At 47.7% G+C, this 17803-nt stretch overlaps 1 protein-coding gene across 2 annotated transcripts in view; it reads left to right on the forward strand.

Annotated features, from left to right (window-relative positions):
• zbtb45 (zinc finger and BTB domain containing 45) overlaps positions 1–17803 on the forward strand; it is a 74846-nt gene that overhangs the window by 11530 nt on the left and 45513 nt on the right. Inside the window, exon 5 of one of the 2 annotated variants that reach the window (XM_070553591.1) lies at positions 7256–7898. The exons of the other annotated variant lie outside the window; for it this stretch is intronic. Coding sequence (XP_070409692.1) covers positions 7256–7674 — 419 coding nt within the window. The 3' untranslated portion in view covers positions 7675–7898. Of the gene's footprint in view, positions 1–7255; positions 7899–17803 lie in introns of those variants that run through there. 2 annotated transcript variants of the gene reach the window in all.

The raw sequence follows: 17803 nt of genomic DNA on the forward strand, positions 1-17803 counted from the left end.
GTCCCGTGGTCGACGCCGTCTCCAGTCCCGTGGTCGACGCCGTCTCCAGTCCCGTGGTCGACGCCGTCTCCAGTCCCGTGGTCGACGCCGTCTCCAGTCCCGTGGTCGACGCCGTCTCCAGTCCCGTGGTCGACGCCGTCTCCAGTCCAGTGGTCGACGCCGTCTCCATTCCAGTGGTCGACGCCGTCTCCAGTCCATTGGTCGATGCCGTCTCCAGTCCATTGGTCGACGCCGTCTCCAGTCCATTGGTCGACGCCGTCTCCAGTCCCGTGGTCGACGCCGTCTCCAGTCCCGTGGTCGACGCCGTCTCCAGTCCAGTGGTCGACGCAGTCTCCAGTCCAGTGGTCGACGCCGTCTCCAGTCCAGTGGTCGACGCCGTCTCCAGTCCAGTGGTCGACGCCGTCTCCAGTCCAGTGGTCGACTCCGACGCCGTCTCCAGTCCATTGGTCAATGCCGTCTCCAGTCCATTGGTCGACGCCGTCTCCAGTCCCGTGGTCGACACCGTCTCCAGTCCATTCGTCGACGCCGTCTCCAGTCCAGTGGTCGACGCCGTCTCCAGTCCATTGGTCGACGCCGTCTCCAGTCCCGTGGTCGACGCCGTCTCCAGTCCCGTGGTCGACGCCGTCTCCAGTCCCGTGGTCGACGCCGTCTCCAGTCCCGTGGTCGACGCCGTCTCCAGTTCATTCGTCGACGCCGTCTCCAGTCCAGTGGTCGACGCCGTCTCCAGTCCAGTGGTCGACGCCGTCTCCAGTCCAGTGGTCGACGCCGTCTCCAGCCCAGTGGTCGACGCCGTCTCCAGCCCAGTGGTCGACGCCATCTCCAGCCCAGTGGTCGACGCCGTCTCCAGTCCATTGGTCGACGCCGTCTCCAGTCCCGTGGTCGACACCGTCGTCTCCAGTCCAGTGGTCGACGACGTCGTCTCCAGTCCAGTGGTCGACGACGACGTCTCCAGCCCAGTGGTCGACGACGATGCCTCCAGCCCAGTGGTCGACACCGCCGCCTCCAGCCCAAAAGTCAATAATGTCTCCTCCAGCGTCTCTGCCTCCGGTCTCCGCCGTTCCTGCCCTCGCCAGACGCGGGCCCCTAAGAGCCCGTCGTCGCCTCCTCCTCTGCCACAAACGCAGGCCCCCAAGAGCCCGTCGTCGCCTCCTCTGCCACAGACGCAGGCCCCCAAGAGCCCGTCGTCGCCTCCTCCTCTGCCCCAGACGCAGGCCCCCGGACTCTACTGGTCCCTGCCTCCTCTCCATCGGTCCCTCTTGGCCCTCCTTCCATGTCCCCCTCCTCCCACCCTGCTCTGTGTTCCTATGGGCATCTGGAATCCGCCCTTTGAGGGGGGGGGGTGTACTGTCACACCCTGTCCTGTCCCCCCATTCTGTTCAGCCTTGTGTCTCTGTTAATTGCTCCCACCTGCCTCTCGTTTTCCAATCACCCAAGCTCCCAGCCCTCTTGTATTTAAACCCCTTCAGCTCTGTGTCTCTTGTTGGCTCATTGTTCCCCTGTCCTGCGTGCGTTTGTTATTAAAACCTTTTACGTTACCCAGTTTGTCTACCTGCCTGATTCCTCCCCAGCGTGTGGATCCTCACCTCCATTCCACTCACCGGCACGTCGTGACACCGTGAGAGAGACGCACGCATTTCGACAGCTTGTCTGAACTAACGTGTGCCGTCAGAAACATTCAAACCATTTTTACAAGAGATGTTGAGCTTTCAAGTCAACTAAAGTGTGCGACTCAGCACTCGCGCTGATGAAGCATAAACCGAGCTTTAGAAGTCAGCCTGAACCTGCTGATGTGGGAGGAGTCTCCCCCTCCCTTACTCAACCACGTTCTCTCTCTCTTTCTGTCCCGGGCTCACCTACGGTGCCATTACTATCGGCTCTAGCAGCGCTGTGTGTGGAAACATGAAACAAGAAAATAACCTTAATGTGCAGCTAGGGATGGGTACCTTTGACATTTGAATCGATTCGGTACTAATTCCTGGTACCTAGGAATCGATACCGGTACTTAACTGTACCAATTTTCAATACTTTTGAGTGTTTATTATTTTAATTCTCATTTATAATTAAATATATATTTTTCTCAATTTATAACCGTATTTGATAAATATCACGATAAATAACATACAACTGTTTGTATTTTAACATCGTCCTTGTAGTTTTATAAGCTGATAATTTAACTGAAGCAAACATCTTTACTGTGAACTAAATTTACTGTGTATCTTCATTCCTTTTGCCGTCCTTGTTCATTAGATTTTTCCTACTGGGAAGTTAGAATTTCCGAGAAGAAAGTGAACGCACCATTAGCTGATAACAACGGTGGCAATGGAAGCTAACATATCAAGCTAACGTTATCTTAAACAGTTTATTTAGCTGCTGGAGCAGATTAAAACGATGATGCAGCACACTTAGATCGTTGTCATTGGTTTCATCTTCAACCAATCACCCGTCGCATTTAGTAAAGTGAAGCCAAACTTTAGAGCGCGTTCATGTTCTTCTAGTCGGAAATTCGGAGTTCCGAGGAGAAGGTGAACGCACCATTAGCAAAACGGAAGCTAACATATCAAGCTAACGTTATCTTAAACATTTTATTTACCTACCGGAGCAGATTAAGATGAGGATGTCTCACTTAGATCGTTGTCGCTGGTTTCATCATCACCCAGTTACCCATCACATTTAGTGAAGTGGACCCAAGCTTTAGCGTTCGTTCTTTCTACCATGCTGCTCTGTTTACGATGACATAGCGCTCTTGCGCATGCGCAGCTGTCTTGGCAAGTTCTCGTTATGAAGGACCGGTACCAAAACGAGGCACCGTTTGAAATGACGTGAATCGGTGCTCGGTCGGTACTATGGAATTCGGTCTGTACCTTAAAAAGTACCGAATTCGGTACCCATCCCTAATGGCAGCTGTGGAGTTGGGCTCGGCTCTGGACGGTACACCCTACCCCCCTCCCCCGCGCTGGCTTTTGCCGCCGCCTTAACACAGGGGGAAGTCCCGGGATGTAAAAAAAGTTACACAACTGATCTTGGATCCGTCAAAACCGCTAAAACTGCAGCTTTGATGGTCACATGATCGTGCTGTTTGAAATCACAATTTCAAGCCAAAAACGATAGATCGTTCAGCCCTGGGGGGTAGGGCGGGTTTCACAGCATCCGTCTGCATTCGTTTGTGGAGGGTTTTTTCTTTCAGCTCAAGGCGACCAGGGCGCCAGATTCAGATAAGAAGAATTGTTTTGGGGCGGGCAGAGATAATTCCCTCTCTGCCTTTCAGTTTGAACTGATCATTCAGTCTCTCAGTAAATTCAGTTATTGGGACTTAAACTTGGCTGCGCAGTGGTGCAGTGGTTAGAGCTGTTGCCTTGCAGTATGAAGATCCTTGGTTCGCTTCCCGGCCTGGGATCTTTCTGCATGGAGTTTGCTTGTTCTCCCTGTGCATGCGTGGGTTCTCTACGGGTACTCCGGCTTCCTCCCACAGTCCAAAAACATGACTGTTAGGTTAACTGGTCTTTCCAAATTGTCCTTAGGTGTGAGTGTGTGTGTGTGCATGATTGTGTGTCTCTGTGTTGTCCTGCGATGGACTGGCTCTCTGTCCAGTGTACCCCGCCTGATTGCCCGTTGACCGCTGGACATAGGCACCAGCCCCTCCCGCGACCCTACTTGGACAAAGCGGGTTCAGAAAATGGATGGATGGATGGACTTAAACTTTTCCATATCACGCAGGGACTTTCTCCAAGATCACATCCACTTTGCACGCTGACACGGGGATTGCGGCCAGAACCTCTAGCTGTTGATTCACCTTGAGCAGCGTCCCAGTCTGAGCAGTCTTCACACGACTGGGACTTTCCATGGGTACAGGTGGCACTCCAACCGCCCCCGACTTCCCAATTTTCTAAAATATCAGAAATCCTCCCACATCAAATACAAGAAATCCAGTAATTATCAGGCCAAAAATCCATGCGTCTTTGATGTCCTCCATGGACAGCTGGGAAAGGCAAATAATATTCCACTCCTTCCAGGAGTCCAGAATAAAGCCCACTGGGTGCGTTCCATCTGGACAAGTAGGAGCCCCCTGCTCTGTTCTCGTTGCTGAAAAAATCTTGTCAATTGCGTTGAATGACCAGTTGATCAAATCCATGATTTATTAAAAATGTAGTTTTCAGGAGACATGCAGAGAAGCCCTCTGTAGGCAGACAGGACAAGAGCCTTGGGAAAAGATACGGGAGGAGAAAAGGGTTGGAGTCTGTACTCTCCAAGAGGAAGAAGAGAAAGAGCCCTAGAGCTGGAGCTTAAAGTTTGTGAAATCAAACAACAAAATCCCCTCCAAGTACCACAGTTTTCTGTTGGGGTTTTCTCCCTTCACTTTCAGCCTTTACTGACGTTCCCCGAGGCTTGTGCTCTTGTTCTTCTGGGGGAGTTGAATTCAGGTGTTGAAATCAAAAACAGCTGTCCCAGGAATTAGACAGGTCCATGCTGTGGTTGTTGTTTCAGATACATACAGGCTAAACCCTTTTAGGCAAGTCTTCCCTTCATATGTTATAGAATAGATTTGAAATGAAGAAGAAGAAAAACCTGCAACACAGTATGGATCTGTTCTCAATGAGATCTTATTAGTGGAAAATAAACAAATTGATCTAAAGATGTTACTGGTACTTTTACTGTCATTCTGTTGTGGAAAGTCATTATACCGTATTTTCTGGACTAGAAGTCGCACTTTTTTTTCATAGTCTGGCTGGTCCTGCGACTTACATACCAAAGTGAATTATATACCAAATTATGTATGCTATACCGCTCTGCTGCGGGCGGCTCCGACCCAGGAATGAGCTCTCCCCGCCCGCTGGGAGGGTTTGAAACGCCGCCATTCTCTGCTGGAGACCGTGGCGCGCTGCTGCGCTTACCGCTGATGCAACAGCTGGCTGTTTATTCTGTTATTGTTACGGGTACTTGTCTTGCAATGTGAAACGCTTGGTCTCAGATTTTGTAAGAAAAATAATAAAATGTCCGCCCAAAATACGACTTATAGTCCAGTGCAACTTATATATGTTTTTTTCTTCTTCATTTTACATTTTATGGCTGGTGCGACTTATACTCCGGAAAATATGGTAAATATTCAGTAAATATTTAAAAAGCTGCTTGAATCTTCACTGTTTTATAGTGGGCCTGTCTGTATTTATGTTTAAGGTAAATGTAGCTAAAGTTACTCAGAGCCACAGTAGAAGGTCCAGCCCGAGTGAAGATGTGGTAGCTGCAGAGGAACTGGCTTTTGCTGTTTGCTTGCTCCACTTGAATTCAAATAGAATATATAAGACATCAGTTATATAATGATAATTTGATGATGTTACAGATAAACTATCTGGTTGCGGTTTGCTTGTGTTTTTGTACCATCAGGCTTTACGTTACACCGCTACAGCCTCGCTGTCGCGGGTGTCGTAACCCTGAAGTGGGAAGCAACGCAAGGCAGTATTTTAAAACTATATATGAGTGATTGACAGTTCAAAGTCAAAGTCGTTTTTATTGTCATTTCCACCACATGTGCAGGACATACACAGAAACAAAATTGAGTTTCAGTGCACACAATTCAGAGATCAGACATACTGTACATGGGTAAGACACATGACAAGAATTGGTGACTGTGGTCATTCGCAACATGAGTCGCGCTACCTTAATAGATAGATGAAAAGGGTGTTACATGAGGATAAGTGGGGGTAGGTAAAAAAAAAGGCATAGCAGAGTTAGACCCAGCGGGGAGTAACTCTATTATACAAAAAAAAAACTCCTCAACATAGAAGCACAAACAGCACAAATACAACATCAGGGTCCAAAGGGGAGGCGGGGTTGGGCGGGATCCTGAAGCCTCCAATGGGAGCTGCTGGTACGGCGCATCAACCAGCTGCAGACCAACAGGTGGGAGGGAGAGATAAGGAACAGAGAGCACATTGAGTTTCCCGCAGGTCGCTGACCTCAGCAGAAGTCACAATCTGAAGGCAGGGGGGGAAGGTTGGGACACAGCATCTGTCAGCATTCCTCCTTTCGTGGGAGTGTGTTGAGCAGCCTTGAGAGGCTGCTATGGCGTCAGATAAGGATAAACATGACTTTGTTTGGGGCAGGCAGAGATAATTTTCCTCTCTGCCTTGGAGTCTATAAGTGGTCATTCACATCCACCAGTGAAGCCAATTATACGTTCTAAACATCTCCACATCGTCCGGCGACCCTCTCTGAGATGACATCCATCTTGCGCACTAACACAGGCAACGCCACGAGGACATTGTCCAGCTTACCGTTCACCTCGAGTAACGTCCCAGTCTGTGAGGTCACCGCACGGGCGGCACATTCCATGGGTGCGGGTCGCACTCCAATCGCTCCCGTCTTCCCAAATTTCCAGGAAACCAGATATCCTCCCACTCCAATCAGAAGAAATCCAGTGATCATCAGGCCGAACATCCACAAATCTTCCACGTCCTCGATGGACACCTGAGAGAGGCACACGATTCGCCAGACCTCCCAAGAATCGAGTGCATATCCCACTGCGAATGTCCCCTCGGGACAGGTGGGAGCCCCCATCTCCATTCTCATGGTAGAAAAAATCTTATCAATCACGTTGAATGACCAGTTAATTAAATCCATTTTCCAAAAAAGAGTAGTGGTTTCAGGAGAAATGCAGAGAAGTGCTATGTAGGCTGACAGGACAAGAGCCTTGGGGAAGCAGATAAGGGAGCTGAGAAAAAAAAGCGTCTGTACTCTCTGAAGGCTGTTGATAGGTTCATTGCAATGAACTCTTAATTTTATTTTTCGAAAGTGTTAAAAAGTCTTCAATTTAATTTTGAGGTCCCTGCATTCACCCCGAGTCCACCTGCCATCTTGTTTTAGAGAGGCTTCCTTCTAACGGGCCAGACGTGTTCTGACTGTCTCATCATCCTGCCGTGACCTTTGACCTTTAGCCTGCTGACTGAGGTCTGTAGAGGCTGAGATGAAGCTCTTGGGTTTTGGGTAATTCTCTGACCTTGGGGTGAACTCACTAGGACATCTTCTCCTGAGAACATCAGAAGTCTTAAGTTAAATGTTTTCCATCTTTCTTTCTGAATGATGGACTACAGATAGTTTGGAATTGACCTTTGACCTCTTCCAGATTGATGCATCTTGTCTCTGAGGTCATCACTGATGCTTTTCCACCTAAACCATTTGACTTAACACCTGCTTTGTGTATGTGTGTGCGTGTGTGTGTGTGTGCGTGTGCGTGCACATCTCCCTCACCCTCGCTCTTCAGGTCAGAAACCTCACCAGTGCTCCATCTGCTGGCGTTCCTTCTCCCTGCGTGACTACCTCCTGAAACACATGGTGGTGCATACTGGAGTCAGGGCCTTCCAGTGCACCATGTGTGGCAAGCGCTTCACCCAGAAGAGCTCGCTCAATGTGCACATGCGCACCCACCGTGCCGAACGCACTTTCCAGTGCAACGTGTGCCACCGGGCCTTCACCCACCGTACCTTGCTGGAGCGCCACGCCCTGCAGCATGCCCACCACACCACCCAGACCCCAGGCCCGGGTCAGGGGCGTGTAGCCGACATGACCTCACCTACCAAGCACAGTCCTCCCAACATGGGAGGGGCCTCAGGTATGGCTAGCGCGGCCGGCATGGTTTGTGGCATGGCTAACATGCCTGGCCATGGAGCTTCCTCCACCTAAAGTAGAGAAAAGGAAATTCAGGAGAGAGGAGGAGGAGGTTAGTGAGCCCATTCCTCAAATAAACACTTAACTGATCTTAAAAACCTCGTAAACTTTTTGTTTTTGGTGGTGAAAGCTAACAAGTGTCAGTGTTTTAGCTTTATGCCACCATCAGTCAGGGTTCCTGCACAGCACAGGGCTGTAAGTCCTTTTAATAATCTTTCAAATTGTGTAAATCTATAAATGTTTTGGATTTGTGGAAATGTCTTTAGGAATTTGAAGGGGAGGGGAGTCAATTTCCAAAACATACCTTGGTAGTTGTAGGTCTTTTTTATCCTTGTGATGTGACATTTGTAGGTTGATGAGCCACGTGCTCAGTGGTCACATGATGTTCAGCAGCCATTTAAAACGTACAACGTCTGTTTGAGCAGAAACGTATAGGAACCCTGTTTAAGAGGAGCAGGGAGTCACCAAAGACATTCAGACGGGGTCGCGATTCGAGTTACATTCACCATCGGTTCATTTCATTCAGGACAGCTAACTACAGTGTTGTGAGTCAAAATCTAGATTATCATTGATTATTAGCGCTGTAGGCTACGTTAAACAAGGCTGGCATAGCATCCATCACGGGGAATAACCATGACCGTACACGGGACTTAGCTGCTCTGTCTGTAGTTCCTGCAGGAGGTAACATCACGTTTGTGGTCGCTTCCAGATAACAACACTAGATCGCCAAGAAGCACTGGGAGAATCTGCCTTTACAAGTGTATGACGTTTAAAGAGCAAGTCACCCCCTACAAGTCTTAGCCCGCCCACCTTTACTGTTTGTAAAAGGAGGCGTTGCCTGGCGGACCAAGATGGCAGCGCTGCGGCAGTGACACGTACTTAACAGACGCACTAAAATACGCAAATAAGGACTACACGTGTCCACAGCACGATCAGACGCTCGTTTATGAAGGTTATCAGCAAAATAAGTTGATTGGGGTGACTTGCTCTAAAACGTAGACCTGTAGGGCTGCTCCACCCTGTGCTGGTTTAGTTTAGGTGTGTGTGTGTGTGTGGATCGGTTCCTCCACACTAGGGTTCGGCATCGAGCACCGATTCTATTAGTTTCCAGTTTTACTTGGAATGGTTTTAATTCCGATTCCTAGCCTTGATGTCGTCTGCCGGCCGGATTAAGTGCACACCAAATAGCGGTGAAGAAGACGCGTTTGCGCTCTAAAGCATGAATTAAAATGCGTGGAGAAGTTCGACCTAAGGTTAGCCGGCTCTTTAAAACACCTAAAGCTTTTGACTTCAAAGAACCAGAATGGAGAATTGCTAGCTGCTGGGGAACTGGAGTCGGAGCTGTTCAAACTCCGCCGATGCCCAGCCCCACTCCACACCAAACCCTCGTTAGTGCTTTAGACCACCTGGAGATAGTGGGATGTCCCGACATCTGGAAATCCTCCTTATGTCACCATTAGGCTGTTCAAAGGCTTTCCGTCTGCTCTGACCTAATCAGAGAAAGGGAATGAGTCAAATGTGCCTCAGTCACAGCATAAATAATATCTCCTCTATCAGTGCCACAAGAAGACAAAAACCCAGGAAAAAGGAGCAAATGGACCCGGTCCGTACAGGCTGATGGTCAGCATCGGGCTTCTGCAGCCCAGAAAGCGACACACGGTTCAGTCGCACCACTTTGAGACTGAGGGCAGTGACCTAGGTCATTGTGTTCATGTCTGAGCTGTGGCTGTGGGTTTTTACACCACTAGGGGTCACTAATGAACCAAGTAGCTTCTAACCACCTGGCAGGGGCGTATCCTTCAACTCAACCGCTGACAAAATAAAACCTAAGTGAGTCATTTTATTTTGAAAGGATTCTAGAGTGGAAACACGGCCATGGATGAGCTACATCTTCAAAGACAAATCTGAACTCAGGTCATAGATTTGCTGCCTCCAACACTGTAGTATCAGCTGGGTGGTAGGAAAGCAGCGACGTGCGTTATTCTAGAGAATATCGGTTTTAGCTGACAAAGAGAGTTAGTAACGGGACGTCCGGGCACTCAACAGGCCGACATTTACGTGAGTATTCCCTCCCGCCGCAGTCCTAGCCCTAAACAGCCGGCGGCGCTGCAGAGAAAACAACTCCGCTGCAGCAGAAGAAGAATTGACAGGAAGTACACTGTAAAAGCTGAACGGTGTACTAAAGGACTTCCTGTCGACTCCTGGATGAACTGAACTGGTGGTGAAAGGAGCTCTCTTGTTTCAGGAGCAAAGTGTTGATGTTCATGGAAGGGAGAGAGTTAGTGCATATTGAGATTAGAGTAGAGCAGGAGGAGTTGTGGAGCAGACTGTCAGACGCAGCACAGCAGAGTGGATGAAGCTCGTCGTCATCGTCAGACTTCCCACCGGCAGCAGCAGTCAGCCCCAGCATCATATACCTCAGACCCAGACACGCCTCCGACGCCTCAGAGGGTCGCTACGTTCTCTTCTAGGCTGTTTGGGGACCATTTCAGCATGTTTTACACACACACACACACACACACACACACACACACACACCAACAATTACCTCTGTGGTCCAAGAACAGGCATTGTGCTTCATGTCTTTTAAGCTACATCAAACAAAGAAAGAGTGAAACTAAAGCTAAAAAGAGCCGTTTACTTTTGAAACGCTTGCTAACGTTTGAACATCCGCAGGAGGTTGGTGCAGAAGTCAGGCGCAGCATTAGCAACCCGCCGGAGGACGTTCATCAGGACTTTTTACTCAGTGTTTGGCTGTTTTTAGGGGAATGTTTTGGATTATTCTAAATAAAAAGTGTTTGTTGCTTAATAAAAATAAAACAAAAGTTTTTCTCATTTAGAGGAACTGAATCAATCGTAACAAGTACAATCACCCATCCAGGTTCTGACCCAGCTAAACTTGTGGTACCTTCAGCTATCACGTTAATATTTGGTAGGATTTGGTCTCTATGCACAGTTGAGTTTGCACATGACTTAGATCTAGAGATTGTCGTCCCAGAAGATATTTGGCCCAAGATTGTTTCCATTCTTCTGATTATGAACACCTTAAAGGTGACTTTTGAAAGACATTATATATCTTTGCTTTTACTTTTCACACATTTACCTCAATGTTGTTTTTTTGGAGCATTATATGAAACGCAGTACTTTACCTAAGCTTTGTAAGAGCCTTCTATTGACAGCTTTTTGTGTGGATCTCCTCAACAGCGTGGAAACTTTGTGAGTGATGAAAAAGGCTAAAAAATCACTTTAATGAAGGTTTTCATGTAGAAGAGTGAATTCAGCAGACCCGCTCTGTCTGGATTTCACTATAAATGCTGACATTAAATGTCCGTTTGTAGATGTGGACAGATACTGCCTATTTACCCGGAGCAGGCCTGGCAGGTGAGCTGATTGGCTCCTGAAACCTCCGCTTGGCTCTCCAGCGTCATGGATGAAATAAAAACAAACGTTCAGGAGAAGCTGGAGCCACTTGTTCTTGTTTATAAGCTACGTGTAAATGTTAAGGCCAAACCTTTGGTGCTTTTTGGAAACGTTACCTCATTGCCAACGCCACGCCGGGCTCGGGTTGGGTGAATACGCAGTGTGGGGCGGTTCTAGAGGTGGGCGTCATTCTCAGCAGTGGGTGTGCTTTTGTTGCATTAGTCTGGGCCAGACCCGTGTACAGTACTGTAATCTGTGTGCTTTGAAGCCATGTCAGCGCATTGTAATGTACTGTGTTAGGCCTTTCATCTGTTTTGACTTGGTGGAGAGGCATATTTGTTTTTCTACATGAGTATTTCTTTAACACAGGTTAAACATGTCAGGAAAAAAAGTCATTTTTCATTAAAAAAAGGAAAGAAAGAAAAACACCTGTCATCTGAAAACTACTAGTTTATGTAGAAAAGACTAAAGGCATGATTTCAACTCTTTTCCTAGAACTTAGATGTTGTACTCGATGAATTACCTGAATTTCAAAACTGAGTGATTTCAAAGATTTCTTTGTCCAAATAAAGAGACCTGTATGGCTCCAGAGCCAGACTCTTCTCCTGATCGTCTCCTTTTTCTGGGTTTAATAAACATCTGAGCTGCTCCAGTCATCTATCTGAACTGCAGTACACACACACACACACACACACGGACACGGACTGACCGGTCCGGTCCTCTAATTCGTAGGACATTTTAAATGTGGCCCCACGGCCACTTGTATTCAAGTAGCCCTGATCTAAATGGTCATCTATAAAGAAAAGTGGGTTTGGGTCTAAACCACCTCAGAAAACAACGTTTCTCCATGAACCTGCGACTGTGGCTGGTCTCCTGTAAATAATGATGGAACAGCCGGAGTCTGGAGGGGTTCACTCGCCCGTGCACCAGACATGAAGCCCTCTCTTCTTCATGTTGTTGTGTTGAAGTGGCTCAAAAATAATCATCATTGGTGTTTCGGTAGAGTCAGACACCAAAGCTGCAATCCAGAGTTTCCACCTTTTGGGAATCAAGGATGATTTTTTACAAATGCATAAAAGTACTAGTCTGACCCAATACTGTGATATGTTGTCGCTAAGCCCACTTGACTTGACCAGCCCTCAGCATCAACCTATAGCTGTAAACACCTGCTTAAATACAGATGTCCATCACAGAGCATGTGTGAGAGCACATATCAAGACTGATACAGAGTTGCCAACCTGTTTCATGGAAAAGTACATCTTTATATAAGATAATCGACCCGCACTTGTGTAGCGCCTCTCAGAGTAAGGACTCCAGAGGTCTTTACAGTGTATCATTCATCCACTCACACACACATTTACACGCTGATGGTGATAAGCTACGATGTAGCCACAGCTGCTCTGAGGCGCACTGACACAGGCGAGGCTGCCGAGCAAGGTGCCCTCTGAGCACCTCCAGCAGGCAAGGTTAAGTGTCCTGGCCAAAGACACAGCAGCATTCTCTGTCCAGAGCTGGGATTGAACCTGCAACCTTCTGACTACTGGACAACCAGCCCAACCGGTTGAGATATAAATACATATATATATATGTATATAATACATAATACACACACATAGTGCTCAATTCCCTTTCAGAATCTACATGTTCTATGAGACACCATACTACAGAATAGTCCCACTAATGCGGCCATTGATTACAAACATGATTTGTTCATTTTCACACACAAAAAAGTGATTTTCCTAACAAATATATTCAAGCCCAATGAATACCCCTTAATATTCTTAGGAGAAAAGCAGCACTTAAGACTACAACATTCAAATTAACAGGCCTTCAACCACAGGTGAGTCTAATGATTCGTTTAAGAGGTGTCCAGCAGACAGGTGACTATGAACGGGCATTACCGGGCAGAAAAGCCCTTCCCATTTCATGCTGTCAGCAACGGCTCCACATGGAAGAGAAACGTCACGAAATCTGAGAAAGGAAATGATGTCTTTACAACACAAAACAGGCCAGCACAGCCCTACAACATCCAGAGCCTTCAGGAACTGTAATGGATCTCATCCAGCCCCGGAGCCTTGCCACAGAGGAGCCTTTTGACCACCTCAGTGACCTCAGCACCAGAGATTGGAGAGCCCAACTCAAAGTCCCCAGACTCTGCTTCCTCACTGGAAGACGTGCCGGTGGGATTGAGGACGTCTTCGAAGTATTCTGCCTACTTGTCCACAACGTCTTGTCTTCAGTTCATCGATTTCGATGATGACGTCCATTTCTGTTTTTCAGTGATGTTATTTCTGATGGCTGTAAAGTCCTATCCTGGATCCACAAGACCTATTGCAGGTAGAACACGTGTGGGTTGTAGTGGTATTTCTGGCATCAGCAGATGTGTTACCCCTCCTCTGTTGCCTCATGGTGGCCCTGTGTTCCTGCAGTGCTTGGTCCCTGCTGTATATAGCTGTCACCAGGTGTTATGGTCAGCGGCACTATTGTCCAGATCCCCTCGTCTGATCTTCAAACAAGTTTATTCCCTTTAGACCTAGACTTTAGAATGTTTCAAATTTTTATGCATCTTATTTGTTCTTATTGCTCTATCAGCCTCTGTTGTTTTCATTGTTTTTATCTTTGTTTAATTGTAAGGTGACCTTGGGTTTGAGAAAGGTGTCCTCAAATAAAATGTATTATTATTATTATTATTATTATTATTATTATTATTATTATATCTGTCATCTCTTTAAGGCTATTTTAACTGGTCTTTATAGCACTTTTTTACCTCCAGCTGAGCGTTTCCCTTGATCTAGTTGTCCAAACAGCACTTTGTGATGGAAACGATTATGGGGCATTCTTACAACATGCCCTAGCCATCGTAGTTGGTGTTGAGTAATAGTTGCCTCGATACTCACACAGTGAGTATTCCTGTAGGTGATCCCCAAAGTACGCTGCAAACAGCTTATGCGGAACTGCTCTATGGCCTTGATGTGCCAGCTATAAGTGACCCATGTTTCACAGCTGTAAAGGAGGGTAGTAATACAGACAGCTTGGCAGACACGGACTTTGGTATGCAGATTTAAAGTCTTATTCTGACAGAAAGAATGAAATCTCCCAAAGGCAACTGACTCTAGATGGATTTGATTCTGCACCTCTGTCAATGCTGTTGTCAGCAGGAAGGATACTTCCCAGGTATTTGAAAGACTGAACTACAGAGAGCCGTTTACCTGAGAGAGTGAAGACAGGTGATGTAGATGGAGTGTTCCATTGACAGATTACCACTGTCTTGACAGTATCGAGAGTCAGACCCATTCTGCTATATGCCTTCACTGCTGCATCAAGGACAATCTGAAGGTCCTGCGGAGAGTGAGACATAGGGGCACAATGCAGTCATCTGCGTACTGTAGCTCGAGGGCCGTCACCTTGTGAAGCTTGGTGGTTACCTGCAGCCTCCTGATATTATAGAGGCTATTGCTACCCCACTAATATTCTCAATCTCCCTGTTGAGAAGCTGGGTGACACATATAAGGAAGATATTAAAACGTATAGCTGCTAGTATGCATCCTTACCGAACTCCTGTTTGCACAAGGTACAGGGGCAGATATCTGTGCTAATGTCACTCTAGCTATCATTCCATCATGGAATTGCCGAAGGATGTTAACAAACTAATTGGGCATCCAATCCGAAGGATCATACGTACTTCGTCCTGAGTAGAGGTCAGCAGCACACCGTCCCCATTATAAATAGTGTTGGTAGCACACTGCTTTCCCCTCCTGAAGCACCGGATGGTGGACCAGAATCTCCTTGAAGCTGTGCGGAAGTCTTGCTCCATGGTTTCACCGAACTGCTCCCACACCTGGGTTTTCGCCTCCGCTACCACCTGAGCTCGATTCCGCTTAGACTGCTGGTGTCTATCAAAGACCTGATAGGACTCTTTCTTCAGCATGGCAGCATCCCTAACCATTGGTGTCCACCAGCGGGTTCAGGGGTTGCCACCACAACATGCACTGAAGACCCTGCGGCCACAGCTCTGGTAGACCGCATCAACAATGGTGGCACAGAACAGAGCCCATTCGGACTCAATGTTCCCCGCCTCCTCCGGAATGTTTTGGAAGTTCTGTCAGAGGTGCAAATTAAAGCTCCTTCTGACAGATGACTCTGCAGTTGTCGGGTGTATCAGAGATGGACAGGAAGCTGAGTACAGAGAGCTGGTGGAGCACTTTGTGGCATGGTGTGGAAACAATCATCTGACCTTGAACCTGAACAAAACAAAGGAGATGATTTTAGACTTCAGAAGAAACAGGATGGAGTCAAACACAGTTTCCATCATGGGAGAAGAAGTGGAGGTGGTCGAGGAATACAAACACCTTGGAGTTCACCTGGACAACAGACTGGACTGGAGAAAGAACAGCGAAGCCGTTTACAAGAAGGGACACAGCAGACTGCACTTCTTGAGGACGCTTAGGTCCTTCAATGTCTGTAGCAAGATGCTGCAGATCTTCTACAAGTCTGTTGTTGAGAGTGTAATCTCTTCAGCCATCGTCTGTTGGGGTAGCAGCATCAGAAGCAGGGACCTGAAAAGGCTCAACAGCCTAATAAAAAAGGCTGGTTCTGTTCTGGGGACGACTGTGGAACCGCTGGAGGAGATCATGCAAAGAAGGATTCTCCAGAGAATCAAGAAAATGATGGACAACCCTGAGCATTCTCTTCACAATCTTCTCTTCTGGCACTCGCAGAGAACAGACGCTTCTCTTTTTGCTCCCTTATCTTTTTTTCCCAAGGCTCTTTGTCCTGTCTGCCCTCAGAGCGCTTCTCTGCATTTCTTCTGGAGAACCCAATTTTTTTAATAATGGATTTAATTAATTGGTCATTCAACGCAATTGATAAGATTTTTTCAACAATGAGGACGGAGATGGGGGTTCCCACTTGCCCGCAAGGGACACACCCAGCGGGATATGCACTCGATTCCTGGAAGGAGTGGAGGATCATATGCCTCTCCCAGCTGTCCATTGAGGACGCCGAAGACGTGTGGATGTTTGGCCTGATGATCACTGGATTTCTTCTGATTGGAGTGGGAGGATATGTGCTCTCCGCTCCTCCCAAGATCTCCCTCCCACCTGTGGCTACAGCGGCTGAGCGTCTTGAGATGGCTGCTCTCGCTGGGGAAACAGGATCCCAGCCCCCCCCCCCTCCTTCCTCTTGGGCTCTCATGTTGTGAACTGTTGATGTTCGTGCTTACATGTTTGAGGTGTTTTTTTGTATTGCTAAGCTACGCCCTGTCGGGAGTAACACTGGAATGCCTTTTTTTCCCTCCCCCAATTTATCCTCATGTAATTCCCATTTCATCTAAATGAAATGCTGGCGGCGCGTGCATACACAGCGGCTTCTCTCTCTTTCCCGTACTTTAGCGAGAGGTTGAGAGTAACTTAATTTCATTACTCTGTATGTCCTGTACATGTGGCAGAACTGACAATAAAACTGACTTTGACTTTGACAAGACTGTCCGACAACGGAAGCGTGTCTTCAGTCAGAGGCTTCTTCAGTTTGGCTGCAACACTGACCGCTACTGGAGATCCTTCCTGCCAACAGCCGTTGTAATATACAACACCTCTTTGATGACTTGATTATTATTATTATTCTGAGCTACTACAGCAATCAGTTTCCCTCTGGGATTAATAAAGTATATTTGAATTGAATTGAATTGACAGGAGACTCTGCCAGACGTTCCCAGCAGACCCTCGCGATACATTTGGGCCTGCCTGGTCTGACCGGCATCCTCCCCCACCATCTGAGCCAACTCACCACCAGGTAGTGGTCAGTTGACAGCTCCGCCCCTCTCTTCCCCCAAGTGTCCAAGACATGCAGCCGCAGGTCAGATGAAACAACAAAGTCGATCATGGAGCTGCAGCCTAAGGTATCCTGGTGCCAAGAGCACATATGGATGCCTTTTTGTCTGAGCATGGTGTTCATTATGGACAATCCATGATGGGAACAGAAGTCCAATAACAAAACACCACTCGAATTCAGATCAGGGGGCCGTTCCTCCCAACCACACCTCTCCAGGTCTCACTGTCGTTGCCCATGTGAGCGTTAAAGTCCCCCAGCAGCATGAAGACGTCACCAGAAGGAGCTCTCCCCAGCACTTCCTCCAAGGACTCCAAAGAGGTTGGGTAGTTTGAATTATTGTTTGGTGCCTAGGCACAGACCACAGTCAGGACCCCCCCACCACCACCACCACATGTAGGTTAAGGGAGGCTACTCTCTTGTTCACCAGGGTAAACTGAGGTTGAGATGAGTCCGACTATATCTAGTCAGAACCACTCAACGTCACACCAACTCAGGCTCTTTCACCACCAGAGAGGTGACATTCCATGTGCCAAGAGCCAGCTTCTGTAGCCGAGGATCAGACCACCAAGGTCCCCGCCCTCGACTACCACCCGTCACACACTGCACCCGACCCCTTTGGCCCCTCCCTCGAGTGGTGAGCCCATGGGAACGAGGACCCACGTTTCCTCTTCGGGTTGTGCTGAGCTGTGTGAAAAGCAGCCAATACAAAATAGCATGTTTGCATTAAATAAATAAAAGTGACCCATTTGGGTGATATCTTGAGTACATGGCACCATGATGAAATACACATTTTGTACATTTAAAAACAGCAAACTATTCAAGTTGAAAGTTTTTGGCTAGAAAAAGTTTATACTGCACAGAACTGGTTGCAGTATATCCAGCGGTACAGAATACC

Source organism: Nothobranchius furzeri, chromosome 7, assembly GCF_043380555.1.
Source record: "Nothobranchius furzeri strain GRZ-AD chromosome 7, NfurGRZ-RIMD1, whole genome shotgun sequence".
Taxonomy (NCBI): domain Eukaryota; kingdom Metazoa; phylum Chordata; class Actinopteri; order Cyprinodontiformes; family Nothobranchiidae; genus Nothobranchius; species Nothobranchius furzeri.